Source organism: Aphanomyces astaci, assembly GCF_000520075.1.
Source record: "Aphanomyces astaci strain APO3 unplaced genomic scaffold supercont1.26, whole genome shotgun sequence".
Lineage (NCBI taxonomy): Eukaryota > Oomycota > Saprolegniomycetes > Saprolegniales > Verrucalvaceae > Aphanomyces > Aphanomyces astaci.
The window spans coordinates 1-20,130 of NW_009798289.1; the positions used below are offsets into that span (position 1 = coordinate 1).

The following is a 20,130-nucleotide window of genomic DNA, read 5'->3' on the forward strand; positions in this document are numbered from 1 at the left end:
ACTTTTACGCCGACCCCAAGCGCTTGAAGCAACTTGCCGTCTTCTCACGCCCCGAACACATCTTGCCTAGGTATGGCGAGTTTGTGTACAAGACGCTGCTTCGCGCCAACGCCATGCAATATCTGTTCCAATATCGCTCCCCCACCCAGCCTACTTGTATTTTCTGCGGTTCGAACGAGACGTACCAACACTTTTTGTTCGCGTGCCGTTACGGCCTGTCCGTCTGGCACCACTTCAAGCGCATCCAACGAGCGCTGCAATGTCCGTTCCCGCGCAATGCGTTCGAGTTGTTTTTTGAGCTGCCCAAGCCCCAAGATGGTTACTACGTCCGTGGACTGTTGAAGATCTGGCCCATTGTCCGAGCCTGCGTGTACTATCAAATCTGGCTCCAACGCGCCGATCGAACGTTCCGACCCGACCTTACCCCCAAGACTCCCGTGGATACAGCGATCCATGCAGCCAACCTAATCAAGATGCACCTGCGGCTCCTACTTCGAGACTTGCCTCTCAAGAAAGGCTACTCCAAAGTGTTCAACGTTCTTCGAGCGCTGAGTGCTGACCCATGGTTGAAGCTGCATGTAATCCCTGATTCCGTCCACGCCTAGAACTCAGTCCACCCGACGGTGACAACCATATTCGAACAACTTCCCTCGCGCACTGTACCCAAAACACATATTTATACAGTACGAGGAAAATTAGTTAGTTCATTAGGGCCTTTGCTCAACTAATAAGGTAATAAAACTCAATTAATCTCTGCTAACCATAACTCTAAAAGGTTATGAACCCAACGCAACAAGAATCGGGGAATCTCTCGGCCAAGGACAAGATCTGCTTTCGTGGATCCAACTTCAATGTCTACAAGACGCGAATCCAAGCCAAGTTGAAGGCTGCCGGTCTGTGGACCACTGTGCTGGGCCATGAAGACGATGGCGATGAAGCTGAAGAGAAGGAAAACAAAGCGTTCAACGTGATCATCAACTCGCTCGATGACGACAACGTTGCCTACGTGTGCCACCTCAAGCTGGTGAGCGATGCCTGGGCTTTGCTTACCGAGCGCTACGAGTCGCGTGCCTACGCTGACGTCTCGCATGTGATCCATTGCATGCACACAACGTCGTACAAACCTGGAACCTCCATGCAACGCTATTTGACTGAGATGCGTGCGTTTCAACAAAAGCTCATACACATGGGCTCCATGGTCGAAGACAAAATGCTCGGAAAGGTCGTGTTGACCAGTGTGAAAGATGCGTTCCCAACGACAGTCGAAATCCTACGCTCCCGTGACCCACCGCCGACATTGCAACAGATCTGCGATCGCCTTTTGTCTAAGGAAAGCGAGGTCAACGACTCCAAGCCATCCAAACGCAAGCAAACGCAAGCACGATGAAGAACAAGTCTTGTACACTGCATTACACCAAATGAAGAAACCAAGAAACAAGATGAACGACAAGTGCTACTACTGTCACAAGCAAGGCCATCACGCGTTTGAATGCCGATTGAAGAAGAAGGACATTGAGAAGGGGGTTCATCGTCGTTCAATTCCCAAACCTGACGAAGAAGCCAATGTCGTTGAATCACTGGAGGAACGGTTCTGCCTCGCCACCACCATTGACTGTTGGTACGACGGCTGGATTCTTGACAGTGCTTGCACAGTTGACGTGACTGGAAACAAGCTGCTATTCTTTAAGATCGCTCCAAAAACGCGGTTTCGTTGAACCTGGCTGACAACACGCAAGTCAAGGCGAAACAGTCTGGCGAGATCAAGATACCTCTGGAAGACGGCGGTTTTGTCCTTCGTCCCAACGTCATGTTCGCACCTGGGTTTTGCAAGAACCTGCTTGCACTCCGTGTGCTGCTCAAGGAAGGCTATAGCGTTGCTTGTTGGAACGCTGAGAAGGCAATCTTGGTCAACCTCACAACTGACAGTAAGCTGCACTTTGGGTTGAGGAACGGCCTCTTCATGCTGGAAACGTCCCCACTCAAGCCACTGCCTGTTGAGGAAGCCAACGTCATCACCGCACGCCAACCGATCCCGAAGTTGGTACAATGGCATCGCCGGTTTGCTCACCTGAACTTTGGCGCGCTGAAGCAAGCCATTGCCAATGGCGTCATCATTGGACCAAGTCTCAGTGACTTGAAGGAGACGTTGGACTGCAAGGCATGCATGTTGGCCAAGGGACGCCGGATGAGCTACCGCAACACGGCACCGTATCGCGCGAAGCTGCTACTCGAGCGTGTGCACATTGACAAGGGCGGCCCAAATTACCCCGCCGACGTTCGGTGGGAGTCGCCACTACGAATTGTATGTTGACCAAGCAACTCGGTTCAAGTGGGTGTACCTTACCTAATGAAGGCAAAATTCGAGACGGCAATCAAGAATGCGCATTTTACCAAAACACGATGAAAACATGACTATCTAAGTACGACGGAAACGATTCTGATTGGCTCCGTTCGTTTTGAAAGTTATATGGAAGAGGCCCTAAATAATTATCCTAGATATCCGGATGTAACTGGAATGATGTATCGTCTGGACGAAATATATCGAATGTTCAGCGAACATAAAACACGCACATGGCGTGAATCAGTTGTGCGTCGGTCGAAATATACCGGAAAAACCTGAACTTATAGGAAAATGGTGTAGTACATGTTATTAATATGTACTAAGTAATACCAGAAATGTTAACTCCCGTCCTAGCGGGATAGCGTCATCTACTTACTATTGACGATGTATTGGGTTTATGTACTACTACTATTAATAGTAGTATTTTTGATCGCTCTTGCCGATGCGCACTGCGTCGTCAGCAGTACTAGTACATATCTGCTGCCCGTTGGTTGAAGTTTCGACTCCCAAAGCATGAAGTATAGATATATTAATATTATTCTAATGTGTTAATCATTAGTGCGAGACCGAGCGCAACACAGTTTGCGTTTCGATGGCGGAGCCCTCCGAAAAGGCAAAGCCCGTTTGGTTTCGAATGATCCGCGGACTTTGGTGGGACGTTTCGTCGCCGTACGTGGTGTCGTCCGTAGGCATTTTGTTCCACTCGCGCATCAAATGCGACGGCTCGGGGTAGAACAGCACTCGACCAGCACGCAGGATGAAGTTGGGCAGGACCGCCACGACGCCAGACATGACCATACCCAGCCAGAACCACGCCTCCACACTCAACTCCTGGAACACATTGGACGCTTCGTACATCTCTAAAAAGTCGGCGCCGAAAAGAGTGTACGCCGAGCAGAAGAACCACATGAACGCAAAGTAAAACACGAGCGTCCCATACACACCCACACAGTTGGGCATGGTCCAGTTGCTCGTAAGCAGCGAAATCTGAAACGTCGACGCCACGATCAAGTACGTGTACGAGGCCACGCCGTCCGCCCACAACCCGAGGGGCGCGCCATGGAACACTGCCGTGTCGGCTTCGACTTCGGAAAACCAATTGAAGTAGTACCCGTCGCATGTAAACGGCACCGAGCTCACGACGTACGCGTGCCAGATTCCGAGGCCGCACCAGCCGAGAAAGCTCGACATGTTGAACGACCGGTTGTCCAAGCCGTTGTGGTACAGCGTCGGGTACTGCATCAGCGCCGACGGACTCACGTCTTGGTTGTACATGGCGAGGATCACAATCGGAATCGTCGAAAACAGCGCGTTGTACAGCGTGAACAAGATGCTAAAGTACATGAGCAGTCCGCTGTACAGCGTCTGCGGCGCCATGAAGAACCCCGTGAACGACAGCGCAATGTTCTTCATGAACGAGAACAGGAGAAGCTTGGACACGCGCTTGTAGCTGTAGTTGCCGTGCACGAGCACCAGTCGTTTCAGAAACCGAAACTGGGCAAACGAGTAGTCGCTCGACAGCACGGCCTGCCGCCCTTCTTTGCCGCTGATGCCGACGCCAACACTGGCGGCTTGGATCATCGGGACGTCGTTCGCGCCGTCGCCAATCGCTAGGCTAACGTTCCCGGGGGTCCACAGCAGCGTCGGCTCCGTCACCAACCGGACCACAGCGGCCTTTTGCGACGGCGAGCATCGACAGCACACGACCGACTTGCACTGCTGTGCCACGGCCAAGAACAAGTACTTGATGTCGTCGTCCAGCACGAGCGCCAGCGTCTTGCCGTCGATGACCATCGCGTACTCGATCAGGTCATCGTCCGCCGTGTCCTGGGTGGACGATTCATTTGTCGGCGGGGGTTGCACGCCCACGGGTTCAAACTCCTTGGCAAACGGATCCATGCTGCTCACGGAACTTACGGCATCGTGATGTGGGAACACGTCCATGTTGATGTTGTTGACGTCGCTGGGGCGCCGGCGCTTGCGATGCAGCTGCTTGGGCTGCTCGCGATACTTTCCAGACAGCATCGACAACACGTGATTCATGCACAGCACACAGACCCGCTTGAGCGTTTGGAAGATGACCACCGAGATCGAGTCGTCCTTCTTGGTGCCCCACTTGTCCTCGACCATCTGCGCGTACAGCGCCTCCAGCGTGTCCGTGAGCTGCTCCTTGTTGTTGCTGTCCAGCACAATCACGTCCATCGAGTCGTGGATCACCTCCGACGACATGCCCACGCTGATAGCCGTCTCCTTCTTGTCCCCTGTGAGCACCCAAAAGTTGATACCCGCCTTCCGCAGCGACGTGATGCACTCGCCGACGCCTTCCTGGAGCAGGTCCTCGATCGCCGTCGCCCCCAGCAGCGTCAGGCCGCACTCGACGAGTTCTGCCGCCGCCGCCAACTTGGCCTTGTCCATCGACGCTTCGGCGTCGTCGTACATGAGTTTCCACGCCGCGTACTCTTCCGGCGGGATCACGCGCATGGCGGTGGTCAGCGTCCGAAGGCCCTGTGACGCATAATCCTGCAAGTGGCCCTTGGTCACATGCAGCACGCCTTGGGGCTGCGCCGGGTCGAGCCGATCGAAGATGACGTCGTCCGCGCCTTTGCAGTAGATGTGCACCCGTCCCGACGGGGTGCGGCAGATCACAGACATGCGCTTGCGGTCGCTCGTGAACTCGACCACGTGCAAAATCTCAAACTCGGCTGCAACCCCTTGAATCGTCACTTCGCACTTGGACCCGCGGCGGTTGGTGAGGCAGTACGACAGGTCGTGCGCCGCCAAGCACAGCGCCTGTTCGTCTGGCGACGACGCTTGGTACCGGACGTCCGTTTCCATTTGCGGCATGGCCGTATTACATACCATGAGGAGGGTTAAAAACTCGTGGATGTGGTGGGCCGATCCGTGCTTGTTGTTCAATCGATGCAACAGCCGCGGGTCGTTGAAGCGGGTGCCACGCCGCGCCGACTATGCCAGTTCCAACGATGAAAGCACCCAAAATGACTGACTGAAACCAACTATTACCTACCTTGTCCAAGTCCATGTCGTTGTACTTCAAGCCCGCGACGGTGCACTTGGCAAACACCATTTCGTTGCGCGTGAGGGTCCCCGTTTTGTCGGAAAAGATGTACTTAATCTGGCCCAAGTCTTCGTTGATGTTGCTGTTGCGAGCCTCCGCGGGCATGTCCGACGCAGCATCGTACATGGCCAGGTCGCTCTCGATGTACCGCGCGTGCACAAACCGGATGCCTTCCATGGTTACGTACATGGACAGCGGAATGAGATTGTTGAACAGGATCACGTAGCTCAGGAAGATGTAGTCGCCCCGCTTGGCGCCGTCGTTCCCGCCGTAGAGGTAGGCGGGGTACACGGACGTGGACATGGTCGTGTTGGTGGTGCTCCACCGCCGGTTCCCGAGCGAGCAGTACAGCGAAATCGTAAACAGCACCACCATCACAATCACAAACATGCTGTCCAGGGACCGCTCCACGAGACTGCGCTTGTTCTTTCTCACTCCGTCCGACGCGTTCAGGGCTATTTTGGTCTCTGAGCCTGTGTACAGCACCATGGCCACGGTCCACTCGGAGCTCACAAGGTCGCACCCTCGAAGCAACAGGTTGTCGATGGACGCCGACATGTGACCTTCATTCAGGTCGACGTACCCGCTCCACTCGAACATGTTCTTGTTTGGCGCGTCGCAAGAGACGGACACGCGGAGGGTCGCGAGGGCGGTGGGATTCGCAAACGTGTTGGTTGTCAGCGCTTGGCGGATCTTCATGTTGGTCTCCCCGTCCAAATTGGCCGTCTGGACGTAGCACATGCCGTTCTTGTTGTCCGTGGCCAGCATGAGGCAGTCCGCGGGCACTTCGTCGCCAGCTTTGAGCACGATCAAGTCGCCCACGGCTACATCTTTCCACGTCCTGTCCAAAGTTGCGTCGCCCTCGTCTCGACATAGCACGCGCACGGGCTTGGAGTTGACTTTGAAGTCGGATTTATGCCGACGTAGGTCTTCCGACACGTCTTTGATTGCCGCCGTGGTAAACACAATCAGCAGCGGAATGAGGCTGGCCTCGGGGCCGACGGGCGAAAAGCTGAAAAAGCACAGACCCACCACGATGCTCGTGTACACGTTGGCCAGACGGCTGAACTGCATCTTGAAAAACACGAAAAAGAAGTTCCAGAACGTGTACTTGCTTGTGTGGATCGTGTTGGACGCGAACGACGAGTCTGCCGCCCCCAATGTCACAGATCGCTTCGCCACGGGTTCTACTCAAACCAGAGTTTTGGAACCATATTCTAGCCAATCAACAGACATCCATCGTCGAAGTATGCGACATGGTACCGTTCACGTCGAGTTTGGAGACTTTGGGCTCGGCGACAAAAGCCGCGCGTTCGCATTCGCGTTGGTTCACGACAGACTTGACAATGCGACGCAGCTTCCACCCGTACAACAGCCCCGTGATGTTGCATAAGAACACGATCACCGACAGCACCAGATGAATCCAATACGCGGTTTCTTTGGACAGGTCTTCGGCTTCTTCGCCGGTGTAGGTGGACGAAGGCGACCCATTCCACCCCAGGACATACCACAGGACGTCCACGACGATGCTCAGCTGCATGCCCAGTTTGTACAAGAGGAGGGATCGAGACGCTAAGTGATTCGCGCCGTGCCATCCAAAGATCAGGGTGAGGTACTACTCGAGTCCATCAGCGACGTCGAGCATGCATGGAAGGGTGTATGTACCAAGATGAAGACTGGAACGGTGGAGCGGAAGGAATAGCCTAGCAAAATCGGCAGGAACCGAATCGTGCACAGCGCCCCTTGCCAAATGATGACAAATTTCAACACTTTTCGCGCCTCGTACAGCGTAGTCCGCTTGAGGAAGCAAAACACGCTCTCGAGGACTCGAAACACGCGTATCTCCAGAGTCTCTACCTCCGTTTGGGCTTCATTCACATGAATCCTACGGTGACAACGTTAAGCACCGCTCGTGCATTCATAGAGCGACATTACTGTTCGTTCCGATATCGCAGCGCAATATCCTCTTTCACTGCCGGCGGCAGGTCCACGTCCAACTCAACCTGCTCTGAATCACTGCACGATTGTTCACCAGCTGAAGGCGACGGCGTCTGTACCGTATGGTATCCTGCCACACCACTCTTCCCGTCATCCACCGCGTTCATCCTTCCTCGGGCCGGCGACGATGGTACCAACTGAATCGAAACTGCACTAACCTCTTGGCTGTATTGAATTGTATTGACCAATCAAGTGCGCTTGATTACTGTTTCCTCGTGCGTTGAAATCGCACTTAGACAGTACATTTCATGAACTTCTCACCAAATCTCCAACCTTCGCCAAACAATACGTCTGGTACTACTACCGGTACTTTGTACACTCCGGAGTAGGCATAAAACTGGAGTCGCTGACACTCGATGGTGACATATTTGTCGCCTCGAACGAAATCTTACCGATCTTATGGCCGCGCAATAATCAACCCATTATTAATAACTTACTGCATAACACTATTAATAGTACGCGTGTGACACCCGATCAAAGCCAAAGGTCACGTTGATTCCAGAGAAAAAGCAACCACTTCAAGTTAGTCGAGCCATTTCGCACACAGAATAACGTGGATCGTCTCATGTTTCGACCTTTGGACGTCGATTCTATCATCCGTTGGCGGCTGTGACCGTGACCACTTGGTCGTCGCCAAGACTAGCTCAGTACAGATGAGAATGAAAGTGCAGTTTCTTGATTGCGTGGACGACAAAGTTGCTGTGGATAGCGAGGCGGCCAGCAGGACGACGAGGAATGCCCAACCGACTCTCCGGAGCGACAATGCAGCTGCGACCACCGTTGTATTGAGTGTCGTATTGAGTGCTAACTGCACTGTTTGAATTGGAGTTGTCGTGTGGCTTCGTTTGCCGTCTGTGTGGAATTGAATGCAGCCTTCCATTGGACCCCGAGTGAAGCATGGGCTTGAAACTGATACCGAATCGAGTTTTCTTGAAATGCAGCGCCAAGACCTGCTCCGCTGAGCTCGGATTGTGCTCAGTATCACCGGCGTTAGGGGTATTAAGCAGCTTGACTATGGCCACCGTGGTAGGTAATTTGACTATGAAATTGGGGAGCTGCTGCGCTGGCTCAAATACGCTCCAGAAACGTCATGCTTCGCTGGACTGCGCTTAGAAGACGGTGGTCTTCAGGGAATGGCGTAAAATTCTGTCATCACAAGGAATGGTACAGTACCTCCGGTTCGTGGCCATGGCGCATCTGTGGGGGTATGCTGATCGATGGGTCGGACGCTCTGTCGATGTCAGTTTGGGGCGGGAAGGTCGTGTCTGACGTGCTTGTGGTAGTCCACGTGCTAATCATTAGGAGATGGTCCAGTCGTCGTTCAGTTGATGTCCTGCGAAGACCGATCGCAGTTGACCCGATGGAATTCTTTTCGAACAGCGACGACGAGTCGGACGAGGCCACAGCCACCGTGATTACTCGCCCTGTTAACATCGTAACCAAGACCTCGGCTCGGTATTGAGTGACGAGGACCGACCGACTGACCTGGTGGTATGGAGCCGGAAACTGGTGAGGGACGTCAAATCGATCGTAGTTGTCGATGAGCAGAACGGTCGATTTAGAAACAAGTGCACTATCGAATGGTCCTGCAGGTTATATTTGGCAACGGTCCCTTGCTTGACAGGGATCGTGATGCCCTGACGCCCCCATCGGCAGCAAAAAGTGGATGTGGGGGGCGTTGTGTGTCTGCTTGGAGTTGGAAGTCAGTCCCGAAGGGTCATCGAAGCGAACTCTGCACCAAATGCACGGTTGCTTGGTCTTGAATGTAGTACTCGGCCATCTTCCGTCCCAAGAGTTGTCTGTCTGGTGATCAATGTGAATGTCTACTTTGTCTTGAATTCTTTGCTTGAAAGGTCTGACTGAATTCGACGAATGCACAGCCGGTCTTACGCGTCTTCACCTGGATATGTATGAGTTGTGAGCGCCGCCTGCCAACTTGCATGTTACAGTCCGCAATGGTTTGATCGTCGCCCATTTGTAGGCCAGCGACGATTCATCGTGGTTGGACATACAGTAAGTACACTACATCGTATCCCATATTAATAGAATCTATGGTATTTCTGTGATGTACGCTGATACCATCGAAATCGGACTGCTTAAAATCCCAAAGTCGGGGTCGAACAACTCACACAGAACTCCAAGTCTAATGTTTCTAATATACATACATATTGTGTACCTACGCCCACGATTTCCAATGCGACGACACGCATGAGTATGTGAAAACATGTACAGTACATATAAAACTAGAAAATGGTTAGTGTACTACAATCACAACGCGCGATGGAAGGCGCCGCCGCCAAACGCATCCTTGTAGTAGGTGTTGACCATAATGTCGTACGAATGGCAGCCTTCGAGGGTTGCCCGTCCCGAGTCGCGGTGCGCGTCGTCGGCGTCTTCCAACGCCGCGCTGTACGAGTCCCGGAGCCGCGGCTTGAGGGTCTTGGTGGCTAAGCTCTCCTTAAGGATATGGGTCGGAATCGAGTCAAAATAGTTGGGCAGGTTGCGCGGGGGCTTCTCCTTCTTCATCATGCGCACGCAGATGGGGAAGACGGAGCGCAGGGCCGACCCAAAGTACCGAAACACAACCACGCGGACCAGCGCAACCGCGGCGATCGCGACCAGCAACCCGAACATGACCTCGGACGGCATGGTGATGGCTCGGGCGACGATGCGACCCCCGCGCTGAAGCTCGGCGTTGAGCGACCCGAGCGCCGAGAATTGCGTCGTCATTTTGTCAAAGATTTGCGTGTTCGAGTACATCCAAATGCCAAACAGCGTGTGTAGAAGCACGGCCCACGGCAGCAAACTGCCCGCCGCCCCCGCAATCTTTCCGTCGTACTGAGGCGGCGACCGCACCACGCGCAAAAACGCTATAGAAATATCATACCATTTCTTGTCGAATCATCCAAGCGATACACGTAGACGTACTGAATTTGTCCGTCCAGTACGTAATGATCATGGAAAACAACCCGATCAAGAGCATGAGCGGCATGCCCGACGAAAACTAGGCCAAAGGAACTTAGCATCCAGAAGACCACCAAACAACGAAAGATGCGTACCATGAGCGTGATGAAAATGGTGTTGATAACCACAGAGTACCGACTGGCGAGGTCGAACTCTGGGCCGCGGTACAGCGCCTCCAGATCTCGCTGGGTTTCTTGGTGCGTAATCGTCATGTCGAACGAGAACCCTCGATCCGAGAACCGCTGGAACTCGACCACGACGTACGTGATAAACACACCGGCGTGCGGCGACACCATGTTGATGAGCATCGTCAGCATGAGCGAAATCCCCACGTCGTTGTACCAACTCACGGAAAAGTCCGAGTATTTCCCCGAAAAGATCTTGACGCCGTTCACCGACGCCCCCGCGCCGCTCTTGTCCATCACCTACGAATACCGACAACTCGATTAGTGACTACTGGACATCTATACTATCTGTATGTACGTCGTCCATGTTGGCGTTCAAGAGCAGCACGATCAGCGCCGTGTTGAAGAACTGGGCAATGAAGATCTTGGTCACAGTGGCCACAACCACGCCGGACCGCGTATGGCTCTTCTGCTTGAGCACGAGGTACCGCAGCACGGGCGTCAGACACGAGTTGATTACCACCACGATGACCACCGACGCCACCATCAACGCCTGAATCTCGAGGTACTGGGTGCCCCACGTGTCGCAGTACTTGACGCTCGTGCCCGTGCGGTGGTCCACAAAGTCAATGTTCATCGCGTCCTTGAGCGACGACTGCAGCAGCGCCGCCTTGCAGAAGCACATGACCATCGTCTGGTCGCCCGAGCTGCTCGTCTGTTCCTGCACCACGTCCCACGCTGTCACGCCTCCGTCCGGGCACGCCACGGGGGCGCCGTACTTCTGCGTCAGCTCGTTTTTCTTGACCTTGGCCGCGTAGATGATGATAAAACTCAAACACAGCAGCGACAGCGCCATCAAGTTGACCACGATCACTCGGACCAGACGATTCGCGGCCGTGAAGTCCAAGTTTTCCCAAATGATGTCGGTCGGGTCGGGCGCCGGCTGGATCCACATGCGCTTCTTCAGGAACCGCTTGTGGTACGGCTGGAACAACCGGTGCAGCACCCCCAGGCTCGGGTACTCGCGCATGCAGCGCAGGTACCCCTCCTCCTCCTCGAACGTGATGTACGCTGTCACAGCGACCAGCCCCTTGCCCTTGTTCTTCTTTTCCCACTCGTCCAGCCGCTTGTCGTAGCTCGTGAACTGGTCACCGAGGGCGTTCGAAGCCTTGAGCAGCCTTTCCATGCGCCTCTCGAATGTCTTCACGTCCATCTCGTGCGCGTTGGGGGGTTGGTGGGGCTGCAGTTTCTTGAACTTGGCAATGCGCTGCAACGCCACGTCCAGCTTTGCCGCCACTTCGCCGCGCTTTCGCATGAGACTGATCTGCGCGGCGTTGGTGAGTCCAAAGTTGATGTCCGCCACGCGAATGGCCTGGATAGCTTCGTTGTATACAGGGGCCTTGGCACTGAGCACCGTTTCCAAGTGGGTTTTCAGCTACAAGTCTCGAATGAGCTCCTATAACCTGACACAAATGAACGTATACGTCTTCAGCGAGCTTGGGAACGTCCTTGTGGTGCGGCAAGTGCATGAGTTGCACCGTGTAGTTGTCGACGCTCAATCGCTCCGACAGGATTTGCGTATTGGCATTTTTCTCCTGCTGTTTCATCCAAATCACAACCATGATAAACACAACCGAGTACACAATGTCGAGCCCGCACGCCATGCCAACAAAGTCTTGGCGCTATACAACGTCAATTATCATCCATTGCTTTCACCGTCGTAAGATTCGTATTCTTCTTACTGTGACAGAGTTCCACCCCATGATCTTGAACGCCCACGACGTCGACACGTCGATCTTGGTGGTGAGACATTTGGCTTGGGCGATGATACCCCGCTCGCTGCGAGTGGCGTTGGGGCACGTGGCAGTGTTCATGCGATCTGTGAGGCGCGCCTGGCAAAACAGCGGACTGGACGGGTCCGTGCACACGGTTTTGTACGTATCGTCCACCTTCCACAGGTACAGCTCGGCGTCGTCGACTGTCAACGAGCACGTTTGCTGGCCGAGGCAGAGCCCGTTCAAGATGGGCGTCACCACGGGGCTGGCGCACCCGTCTGCGTCCTTGAGCATCAGTTCGGGAAACGTGCCAGCGCCAGACACTGCGTCCTTCGTGTACCCGCAGCATGTGTCACCCGCAGACGGGAAGTCGCCAAGGAAGCACGGCAGACCCGACGTCGGGCATGCCGCGTCGTCCAGCGGGCCCCGGCACACGCCCTTGGAGCTGGCTTGGTACGCCGTCGGGCACGAGCAGGTGCCTTGGGCGTCATGCAAAGAGTACGACGACTACATAACTTGGTCGATTAGGTTTTAAAACCAAGTGAGGCAAGTAGGTAGGTACGTCGACGTGGCCAATCTCGCCGTACGGACAGGTCAGCGTCAGCGTTTCGCCGTATTTGGCTTGGGCGCACACGCTTTCCGACTCGCCCAAGTGTCCCATGCTCGTCATGCCAAGGATCGCGAGCGGATTCTTCTGGAGCTGTAGCTTGATGGCGTCGCCGTTGCCGCTGCCGCAAATGACGTAGATGACCATGGACGGTAAGCTGATAATGAACATGATCAAGAACAACCACGACATGACTTTCTACAAGAGTGTTTGTCACGAACGAACGAACGAACGACAGGAGTACCAGAAACTTGAAGTACAAGCTCACGCCAATGCCGTACTTGCTCAGCACATGCGAGTCGGTGGGCAGCGTGTGGAATGAATGCGCGCCAAAGTCGGTGGCCACGACGGGGTACGTCTTTGGCACTGGGTGGCCCATCCGATCTTTCTCCGTGAGGGAGTAGCACATGGGATGGGTGAGCCCTCGGTCGCGCCGACACTTCGCGTACGACAGGTACTTCAGATGTTTGGTGCCGCAGTCGGGCGTGTACCCTGCCAATTGGGGGTCGTGGCCAGGCGACGTGCAGTCGTTCATGCACGCTTCCAGGTCGTTCGGGATGGTGATGGCCAAATCTGGACTGGGTGTGTTCCTGTCGTTCGTAGCGGCGGCGTCGGCTTGGGTGGGCACGGCTGCCGTCGGAACTACGACGACGTCAACGACTCCTTCCTCCAAAACGGCATCCTTTGGGTCGTTTGCACCGGCGTCATTAGCACGCGGTGCAATGTCATCGGACGCGATGATGGCAGCGTCGGTGGCTTCAGGTGGTGGCACGACAGGCTCGGACGAAGGAGGAACTTCCGCAGGCTCGGAAGTCGATGTAGGAGCTTCCACGACTGGCTCGGAAGTCGGCGGCGGCGCTGGCTCTTCGGACATGCTCACGTCGGACGTTCAATGTGATCACGTGGCGTTGCCAGCCACGCACGAGATTGAAAAATCGAGTTTTGTTCTCCATTTAGCCAAGGCAAGCCAGCACAAGAAACCGTCGGTGGATTATGGAACTGCCGTAACTGCCCTCCCGATCTTGTGGAGGTCCAAAAGGCGATGAAGCTGGGTACAGTACGACTGCGGCAACATGAATGCTGCCAGGGGATTGCACTGTTCGAACTCCTTCACTAAGCTTACCTTAAGAATGGAATGGATATGTACTGTACCATGGTAACTTCGATCACATGGCGATATTCCTGCGAGTTTGCAAGTACTGTATTGGCTCAATTTGAAAAAGATTAAAAACATTATGAATTTTCAACCTCATATTCCGAATGTTTTGCCGAAAAAGGTTCAATCTTCAATGTGTTGGGTAAATAAGGTTCGGTCCAAACATCCAAATATTCGTCAAATTTCTTCAAAATTTCCCAAAACGTCGGGATTGATTTTTCATGAGTTGATGGACAAACACTTTTGATTGGCGGCCAAATCTGACTTGGTGGCAGTACCGTAGCCAATGAGAACGTGACATGATCACATCTGTCGAAAGAGAGGGCCATTTCGCAAGTTGCCAGTTCGTGGTGATCTCCGTGCAACCCAGCCACCGCCGCGCACCCACATCGAAACGATACGCAGTGAACATGGTTGGCTTTGGCAAGAAGAAGTCTGTGGGGCTGATCTCCGACACTGAGCTCGAGCGCAAGGGCAAGGTCGATGGGTCGAGTCTCCTGGACGACAACGGCGACCCGACCCATGGGACGCTGTACGAAGGCGAAAACTTCGACAAGAAGGTCCGACGAGCTGACAACCAAAACGAAGAAGACGAACCCAAGAAACCCGCGAGCCGAAGTTGGTTTCGCATCCCTGGCCTCAGCTCCAAGAAGAAGTAGCGTCGACATCGATGGTTGTTCGTATGATATTTCACCTTGATTAATATATTTCCTTGTGTTTGTCTATTCCAACGTTCCAACAGCAGTACTACTACTAGTATTCGATACTTCCCATCCCTTCACTTCGGTTTCGAGGCCATATTGGTTTTTACTCGAGTATATAAGATGCCATTAGTCTAGTTAGTGAATATTCTGGAAGAGACGGATCGTGTTGTCGGCGCCCCCGCTTGCAATCCACGGCTACAACATCCACCACCACATACATGTGTCAACAACCATTCTCACTCATACAAGGTTCATCTTCGTACCAAAGTAGGATGGAACGCGAGGGCCATGACCCCCAGACCACCCGTGACTTCGTGGCCACGCAGGATTTTCAGCGGCACAATCAGCGGGTTCTTGATCAAGTCCGAGTACACCATCGCATGGAAGATATGAATCGTCCCGTCGTCCGACGCCGATGCCATCAACGGGTATCTAATGCCATCAATATCATTATCAATATCATCAATATCTCCACGTACCGCTTGTGAAAGCCCACGGCGCGGGTCGCCTTTTCGTGGTACTTGAGCGTCTTGAACGGCGTCGAGCTCAGGTCCAAGTCAAACCAGCACAGACGACGGTCATAACTGCCCACGAGCACATGATCCCCCGACGGGTGCACATGCAGACACGAGATCCACTTGACGCCGCTGCTGAGCTTCTTCACCATGGCCTGCTGCACGAGGTTGTATACGCGGACGTGGGTTTGTGTGGCCAAGAAGAAGAAGGGCTTGGTGGGATGGAACGACACGGCTTGAATCGACCCGAGTTTCTTGGAGAACGGGTTCTGCGACGACCGCTTGGACAGCTGATGGATCAGCACTGACGACGAGTCGGCCGCCGGCACAACCGTCGAGAGGTAGTCGCCCTTGTGGTGCCACGCCACATCTGTGACACTGCCGCTGTGATGCAGCACCGCGCGGACGCCGCGCCCGTGGCGGCCTTTGCCTGCATGGTACGTCCACTTGACAGGCATGCGGGCCTTGCGGGCGGCGTCGTCGATGTCGGCTTCGGCCGTGTCGACCACTGTCACATCCACGTCGACTTCGTCAAGGGGGTCTGACGAAGCACTGGTCACGTCGTCAGAGTCAAACAGCGCGTTTGTAATGTCTGTCTCGTCGCCGTTGCCCGTGCCCGTGGCAATCAGAAGCATCTTCTTGGCCGCGGCCACCGCCACCACGTGATGGTCCTTGTTAGGGCACCACTCGACCTTGATCACCACCGCGCCCACGTTCCATGTGTGCAAACACCGGCCAGTCTCGACTTCCCACAGTCGCACGGTGTGGTCTTCGGATCCAGACACCATGTACTGACCCAACGAGTCCATCGACAGCGACCGCACGCGACCCGTGTGGCCGTTGAAGAGCAGGGCCAGCGTGTTGGGAAACGGACGGAGGTCACGGGGCTTGGGCAGCTGCGGCACCAGGCTCTCGGGGTCGATATTCAACCGGCGCTTGTTCACACGCGGGCACAAGTACCTAGGTCGTACAATCGAGGCCATTTAGAAAAACTCATCACAACGTCAAAGAAGGAGGAGTATAGAGACGTACAAGTCCAAGCACCGCTCAAAGCGTTCGCGCACAAAGTTGGAGTACCCACACACGTCGCGCAGCGAGTTGAACTTTTGCGGAATAAAGTTCAACTCGCGGTCCGACGGGTCCTGTTCGAGCCACGCCTTCTTTTCCTCCGGCGTAAACAAGTACTCCTCCGGTGGGTTGTACGACTCGGCATGACCTGGCAGGATCATCTTGGGCGCCTGGACGTGCGCCGGTCCCTTGCGGACTTGGGCTTCCTGGTCGTCTTCAAACCACATTTGGAACACGTCGGGCTTGTCGTCGGGCTTCTTGTCCACTTGGATGCGCCCTTCGCGAATGCCCTTCATGATCTTGAGCACCTTCATCTTTTCCCACTTGGACGGCAAGAACCGGCTCTTGGGCTCTTGGTCGTTGGCCAGCGAGTGAATCATCACCTCGGACGAAAATGTTTCGACCAAGTCCTAGCATGCTCAAACGTTGGCCCCAGTTACAAATCTGTGACAGCGTCCTACCGCATGCGCATCAAACTCGGGGTGGGCAAACGCGCCAGATTGCATGCGCCGAATGATTTCCAACTCGCGATCCGTCAATACCACCTTGCGGTCGTTGTATGCATCGTACACAGTGCGACTGGTTGACACTGGGCATGAGACAGAGTTTTGGGTGTGATGGATGGGGCTAGCTAGCTACCTGTAGTTCGGGTCGTCCTTGGCGGCGATGGCATCGTCGATGCCGTCTGTCTTGGTTTGCTTGACAATCTTTTGCCCGTCCACGGTGTACCCAATGTGGTCGTACTCTTCGTACCAACGAAGGGGCACGTTGCCGATTGTGTTGTGCGCTTCCTGCCCAAAGCCATGAGCGACGTCATGCGTGGACGGTGTCAAGAAAGTACCTCGTCGTCCGAAGACAAGTCGTCAATGTGCAGATGGGAAGCCACCTTAAGGGACCCATCGTCGCGCATGCGCTGCAGCTGCTTTTCACGAGATTCGACAAAGCGTTGGGTGGTCTTTTCGTCGTCGGACGCGTCGTCGTCGTCGTTCTCGTTGTCGCTGTGGTTGTCTTCCGAGGACGATCCTTGGTCCTCAAACCCATCGTCGTCTTCGTCGTCTTCGTCATCTTCTTCGTCATCTTCTTCCTCGTCGTCTTCGTCGTCACCTTCATCGTCACCATCGTCGTCACCATCGTCGTCATCGTCGTCCTCCTCGTCGTCCTCCTCATCGTCACTGTCCTCGGTGTCGCCTTCGCTACTTCGCGACGCAGTGACAGCAGCCGCCTTTTTCGCTGGTGTAGCCGGCTTGCTTGGCTGCTGCTTTACGGCAGCTTGTCGTCCTTTTCTAGCCATGTTCGATGTAGATTGTGGAGTTCCTTCAACAGTTGCAGAGAGAGCCAACCAGTGAATTCTGTTGGAGGGAATTGGATCCTTTATCCGGATCATGGGCGGGTACCATGCAATTTGAAAATACATTCTTTTTCACATATAAATCACTGAGCATCCAACCCGCTTTATCCGGATCATCATTTTACCTTCGAGTTCCAGCGGACAAAGGAGCCATGGACAAACGCAAGCTCATGCTCGATTCATTGGACGCAGCCTTCGCGTCCAAGAAGCCCAAGATCGTTCCTGTGTCCAGGAATGCACCAAAGAAAGCGGCTCAATTGCAACCAAAATCTAACAAAGCCAACAAGGCCAACAAAGCTGGTGGGGCGCTCGACGTCAAGATGAACCACCAGGCCAAGGCCCGAGAGTCCGTCAAGCAGACTGAACAGAAGAAAGACCCACCCAATCCACTCTACTCGAAAGTCGACGGCTTGCTGTACACGACTAAAACGTCCAAGGACAAGTCGCGCCCACCTCTCAAGGACTTGGAGGAGAAGCTCATGGCTTTGGCCTTGATGAAGCAGTGCCAACCCAGCATTTCAAGAGACGAATCCCTGCTGGACAAGGTCAAGAACAAGGTTTTGCAGCTAGATAACCCGCGCAAGGCCAAGTCGACCACCCAAACCGTCCCAAATCCAGCCCTACAGGCACAGTTCATCATCCATCGTCGGCATACTGTATCTCAGCTTGCATTTCCATTGTAGTTTCCACATCGAATGAGCATGAAGGTGCGACGGAAGCTTGGGCTCGTCATCCCATCCCTCCCCATCAAGTAAGTTTTGCATAGCTTATCGATCCTTAACTTTAAACGTAGTCAAGACGACGCCGCCGAACTCCATCGACTATGGAGTGCGTACATGACGGATTTCCTCGCTGAGATCGTGTCAACAACATCAAATGCCGCCACCATCGAGTCCTTTTCTGCATGCTACTATGGACCGAAGCTCCTCAAAGCAGACTTTCGAGGATGCGATCTCCGAGGTTCGCGTTTCAGTCTCGTTCCTTTTGTCTGATAAGAATATGCTCCTAGTGGTGCGGTCATCGAACCCAACACTTCTGGGAACTCGCGGCATTGTCGTGGAGGACCAGCGCAACACGTTCCGTATGCTCAGTGCGTCCGGCTTGTTACATTGTACGTGGTTGCCCCGTCCAGCCGTTCTAATCTTCTCAATATTATCGTTGTAGGCATCCCAAAGAGTGGCCACATCACGTTTGAATTTGAAGTCGATGGCAAGGCATTTCGAGTCTCTGGGGACGACTTTCGATCGAGGGAGTACTATAGCTAGCTAGCCACCGTATGTATACCTTATGGCTCAGTAAGTACCCACGATTTTGCCTTATCGAGTTGTGCCCAAATTACTGTATGGTGCCAACTTGGAATGATTTGGTAGCCAAGGCCACAAACTACGACAAAATCGAAAAAATTATACATTAAAAAACTAGTTTATTCCATGTCTTCGTCATCATCATTGTCATCCTCGTCGTCGTCAGCAGCGACGGACGTCGCCTTCTTAGCCTTCTTGGGCGCCAGACGTTCGTACACCCCGCCTTCCGTGGCCCATCGGCTGACCAACTGGACGTTGAACGTGGACAACTTCTTGTCGAAGTGCACCAGCAGCTTGGCCTGTTCCGGCGTCAGCGTCGCGCCTTCCTTGCAGATCGTGTGGTCGTTGGTAAGGACGATCACGCCGCGCTTGAGGTCGATGGGGAGGCCCAACTGGCGCAACGATTCCACCATGCTGCCCACGAACTGAGGCTGGGGACCCGCTGGGATTGTGACGGTTTCCGTGGCGACAAAGCCAGACTTGGCGTAGTCCTCGACGGACAAGTCCTTGAAGTACTTGACGACGTCGTCCTTGGACTTGTTGGTCATGAGTAGGCCCACGCCGCCAGTGATGTCCGCAGACAGCTTGAACAAGTTGTCCGCGTACTCTTCTTCCCGGGTACGGCCCAACGCCACCTTCATCACCTTGTTCTTGCCCAAGAAGAAGCGGCTATCGCTGAAATCCGCGCGCACGACCTTGAAGTGGTTGGTGCGCATGTTCTCGAACGAGAACACGTAAATCGTCTCAAACTCGTCCACGGCATGACGGATAGTCTCTACCACGCCCTTCTTGAGCTCGGCGCCCTTCTTGTTGGTCTGCGTCAATGGCTTCGATCGAACACGCTTGGATTTCGGCATCTTACTTCAATTTGAACTCTACTCAAACTTGGCAAAAACCTCCGTTTACTTACTGGCTGGCGTTCCCACCAACCAATCCAACCCATGGCCACTTTATTATTCAACCCACATGTCATAATCTATGCAACTGCATACAAACACCTAGTAATTTGACACCAAAGGGATTCGCTTGATTAAAATAGTCCGGTTTCCACACCTTGCATTTTAAATAGGGTAATTGAGCCTTAAAAAGGGATTGCAATGGACTTTTCTGGGTCAATTTGCCCTGAAGAACCTGTTTAGGGTACCTTTT

At 54.0% G+C, this 20,130-nt stretch overlaps 9 protein-coding genes across 16 annotated transcripts; 4 read left to right on the top strand and 5 right to left on the bottom strand.

The window, feature by feature from the left end:
* Window positions 1-113: 113 nt before the first annotated feature.
* Window positions 114-605, top strand: H257_09980 (hypothetical protein; the record flags this gene model as incomplete). The annotated part of the gene is made up of 1 exon (XM_009836378.1): window positions 114-605. The coding sequence occupies one exon, from the start codon at window positions 114-116 to the stop codon at window positions 603-605; it is 492 nt and encodes a 163-aa protein (XP_009834680.1).
* A 173-nt stretch (window positions 606-778) lies between these two features.
* On the top strand, window positions 779-1,387 carry H257_09981 (hypothetical protein; the record flags this gene model as incomplete). The annotated part of the gene is made up of 1 exon (XM_009836379.1): window positions 779-1,387. One exon carries the CDS (start codon window positions 779-781, stop codon window positions 1,385-1,387), a length of 609 nt encoding a protein of 202 aa, XP_009834681.1.
* A 1,458-nt stretch (window positions 1,388-2,845) lies between these two features.
* Window positions 2,846-7,574, bottom strand: H257_09982. 2 transcript variants are annotated; one of them, XM_009836380.1, is made up of 5 exons: window positions 7,353-7,574; window positions 7,083-7,302; window positions 6,681-7,032; window positions 5,367-6,604; window positions 2,846-5,305 (listed from the first exon to the last, which is right to left on the bottom strand). In XM_009836380.1, the coding sequence occupies exons 1-5, from the start codon at window positions 7,520-7,522 to the stop codon at window positions 2,897-2,899; spliced, it is 4,389 nt and encodes a 1,462-aa protein (XP_009834682.1). In that variant the 5' UTR covers window positions 7,523-7,574; the 3' UTR covers window positions 2,846-2,896. The 2 variants fall into 2 exon arrangements, with proteins under 2 accessions (XP_009834682.1, XP_009834683.1); XM_009836381.1 differs by lacking the exon at window positions 7,353-7,574 and having other exon boundaries at window positions 7,083-7,345.
* A 511-nt stretch (window positions 7,575-8,085) lies between these two features.
* H257_09983 lies at window positions 8,086-8,984 on the bottom strand. 2 transcript variants are annotated; one of them, XM_009836382.1, is made up of 2 exons: window positions 8,589-8,984; window positions 8,086-8,539 (listed from the first exon to the last, which is right to left on the bottom strand). In XM_009836382.1, the coding sequence occupies exons 1-2, from the start codon at window positions 8,847-8,849 to the stop codon at window positions 8,525-8,527; spliced, it is 276 nt and encodes a 91-aa protein (XP_009834684.1). In that variant the 5' UTR covers window positions 8,850-8,984; the 3' UTR covers window positions 8,086-8,524. The 2 variants fall into 2 exon arrangements, with proteins under 2 accessions (XP_009834684.1, XP_009834685.1); XM_009836383.1 differs by having other exon boundaries at window positions 8,086-8,518; window positions 8,589-8,867.
* A 640-nt stretch (window positions 8,985-9,624) lies between these two features.
* H257_09984 (hypothetical protein) lies at window positions 9,625-13,863 on the bottom strand. The gene is made up of 8 exons (XM_009836384.1): window positions 13,131-13,863; window positions 12,842-13,084; window positions 12,247-12,786; window positions 11,989-12,186; window positions 10,863-11,939; window positions 10,475-10,804; window positions 10,344-10,419; window positions 9,625-10,285 (listed from the first exon to the last, which is right to left on the bottom strand). The coding sequence occupies exons 1-8, from the start codon at window positions 13,758-13,760 to the stop codon at window positions 9,684-9,686; spliced, it is 3,696 nt and encodes a 1,231-aa protein (XP_009834686.1). The 5' UTR covers window positions 13,761-13,863; the 3' UTR covers window positions 9,625-9,683.
* A 478-nt stretch (window positions 13,864-14,341) lies between these two features.
* On the top strand, window positions 14,342-14,767 carry H257_09985 (hypothetical protein; the record flags this gene model as incomplete). Its single annotated transcript, XM_009836385.1, has 1 exon — window positions 14,342-14,767. One exon carries the CDS (start codon window positions 14,342-14,344, stop codon window positions 14,699-14,701), a length of 360 nt encoding a protein of 119 aa, XP_009834687.1. The 3' UTR covers window positions 14,702-14,767.
* A 73-nt stretch (window positions 14,768-14,840) lies between these two features.
* On the bottom strand, window positions 14,841-17,719 carry H257_09986 (hypothetical protein). Of its 5 annotated transcripts, XM_009836386.1 has the most exons (7): window positions 17,171-17,719; window positions 16,969-17,120; window positions 16,791-16,908; window positions 16,294-16,739; window positions 15,226-16,221; window positions 15,010-15,178; window positions 14,841-14,941 (listed from the first exon to the last, which is right to left on the bottom strand). In XM_009836386.1, exons 1-7 carry the CDS (start codon window positions 17,711-17,713, stop codon window positions 14,882-14,884), a joined length of 2,484 nt encoding a protein of 827 aa, XP_009834688.1. In that variant the 5' UTR covers window positions 17,714-17,719; the 3' UTR covers window positions 14,841-14,881. The 5 variants fall into 5 exon arrangements, with proteins under 5 accessions (XP_009834688.1, XP_009834692.1, XP_009834690.1 ...); XM_009836390.1 differs by having other exon boundaries at window positions 14,841-15,178; XM_009836388.1 differs by having other exon boundaries at window positions 15,010-16,221.
* Window positions 17,720-17,808: 89 nt separating this feature from the next.
* Window positions 17,809-18,999, top strand: H257_09987. Of its 2 annotated transcripts, XM_009836391.1 has the most exons (5): window positions 17,809-18,303; window positions 18,361-18,428; window positions 18,471-18,637; window positions 18,687-18,788; window positions 18,842-18,999. In XM_009836391.1, the coding sequence occupies exons 1-5, from the start codon at window positions 17,830-17,832 to the stop codon at window positions 18,940-18,942; spliced, it is 912 nt and encodes a 303-aa protein (XP_009834693.1). In that variant the 5' UTR covers window positions 17,809-17,829; the 3' UTR covers window positions 18,943-18,999. The 2 variants fall into 2 exon arrangements, with proteins under 2 accessions (XP_009834693.1, XP_009834694.1); XM_009836392.1 differs by having other exon boundaries at window positions 18,687-18,999.
* A 69-nt stretch (window positions 19,000-19,068) lies between these two features.
* On the bottom strand, window positions 19,069-19,880 carry H257_09988 (hypothetical protein). Its single transcript, XM_009836393.1, has one exon. It carries the CDS (start codon window positions 19,836-19,838, stop codon window positions 19,101-19,103), a length of 738 nt encoding a protein of 245 aa, XP_009834695.1. The 5' UTR covers window positions 19,839-19,880; the 3' UTR covers window positions 19,069-19,100.
* Window positions 19,881-20,130: the final 250 nt, after the last annotated feature.

Bases quoted from the DNA above. Each gene is read 5' to 3' on its own strand.
- H257_09982 (XM_009836380.1), bottom strand. From the start codon at position 7,522: ATGAACGCGGTGGATGACGGGAAGAGTGGTGTGGCAGGATACCATACG. The intron at 7,033-7,082 runs GTACATACACCC...GGACTCGAGTAG, and splicing joins CCGTTCCAGTCTTCATCTTG to TACCTCACCCTGATCTTTGG. The intron at 5,306-5,366 runs GTAGGTAATAGT...GAACTGGCATAG, and splicing joins ACGACATGGACTTGGACAAG to TCGGCGCGGCGTGGCACCCG.
- H257_09988 (XM_009836393.1), bottom strand. From the start codon at position 19,838: ATGCCGAAATCCAAGCGTGTTCGATCGAAGCCATTGACGCAGACCAAC.
- H257_09983 (XM_009836382.1), bottom strand. From the start codon at position 8,849: ATGTTAACAGGGCGAGTAATCACGGTGGCTGTGGCCTCGTCCGACTCG.
- H257_09984 (XM_009836384.1), bottom strand. From the start codon at position 13,760: ATGTCCGAAGAGCCAGCGCCGCCGCCGACTTCCGAGCCAGTCGTGGAA. The intron at 11,940-11,988 runs GTATACGTTCAT...CGAGACTTGTAG, and splicing joins TTCCCAAGCTCGCTGAAGAC to CTGAAAACCCACTTGGAAAC. The intron at 10,420-10,474 runs GTACGCATCTTT...CCTTTGGCCTAG, and splicing joins CCATTTTCATCACGCTCATG to TTTTCGTCGGGCATGCCGCT.
- H257_09986 (XM_009836386.1), bottom strand. From the start codon at position 17,713: ATGATCCGGATAAAGGATCCAATTCCCTCCAACAGAATTCACTGGTTG. The intron at 16,740-16,790 runs GTAGGACGCTGT...TGAGCATGCTAG, and splicing joins CCGAGTTTGATGCGCATGCG to GACTTGGTCGAAACATTTTC. The intron at 16,222-16,293 runs GTACGTCTCTAT...TGTACGACCTAG, and splicing joins TTTGAGCGGTGCTTGGACTT to GTACTTGTGCCCGCGTGTGA.
- H257_09987 (XM_009836391.1), top strand. From the start codon at position 17,830: ATGGACAAACGCAAGCTCATGCTCGATTCATTGGACGCAGCCTTCGCG. The intron at 18,429-18,470 runs GTAAGTTTTGCA...CTTTAAACGTAG, and splicing joins ATCCCATCCCTCCCCATCAA to TCAAGACGACGCCGCCGAAC. The intron at 18,638-18,686 runs GTTCGCGTTTCA...ATATGCTCCTAG, and splicing joins TCGAGGATGCGATCTCCGAG to TGGTGCGGTCATCGAACCCA.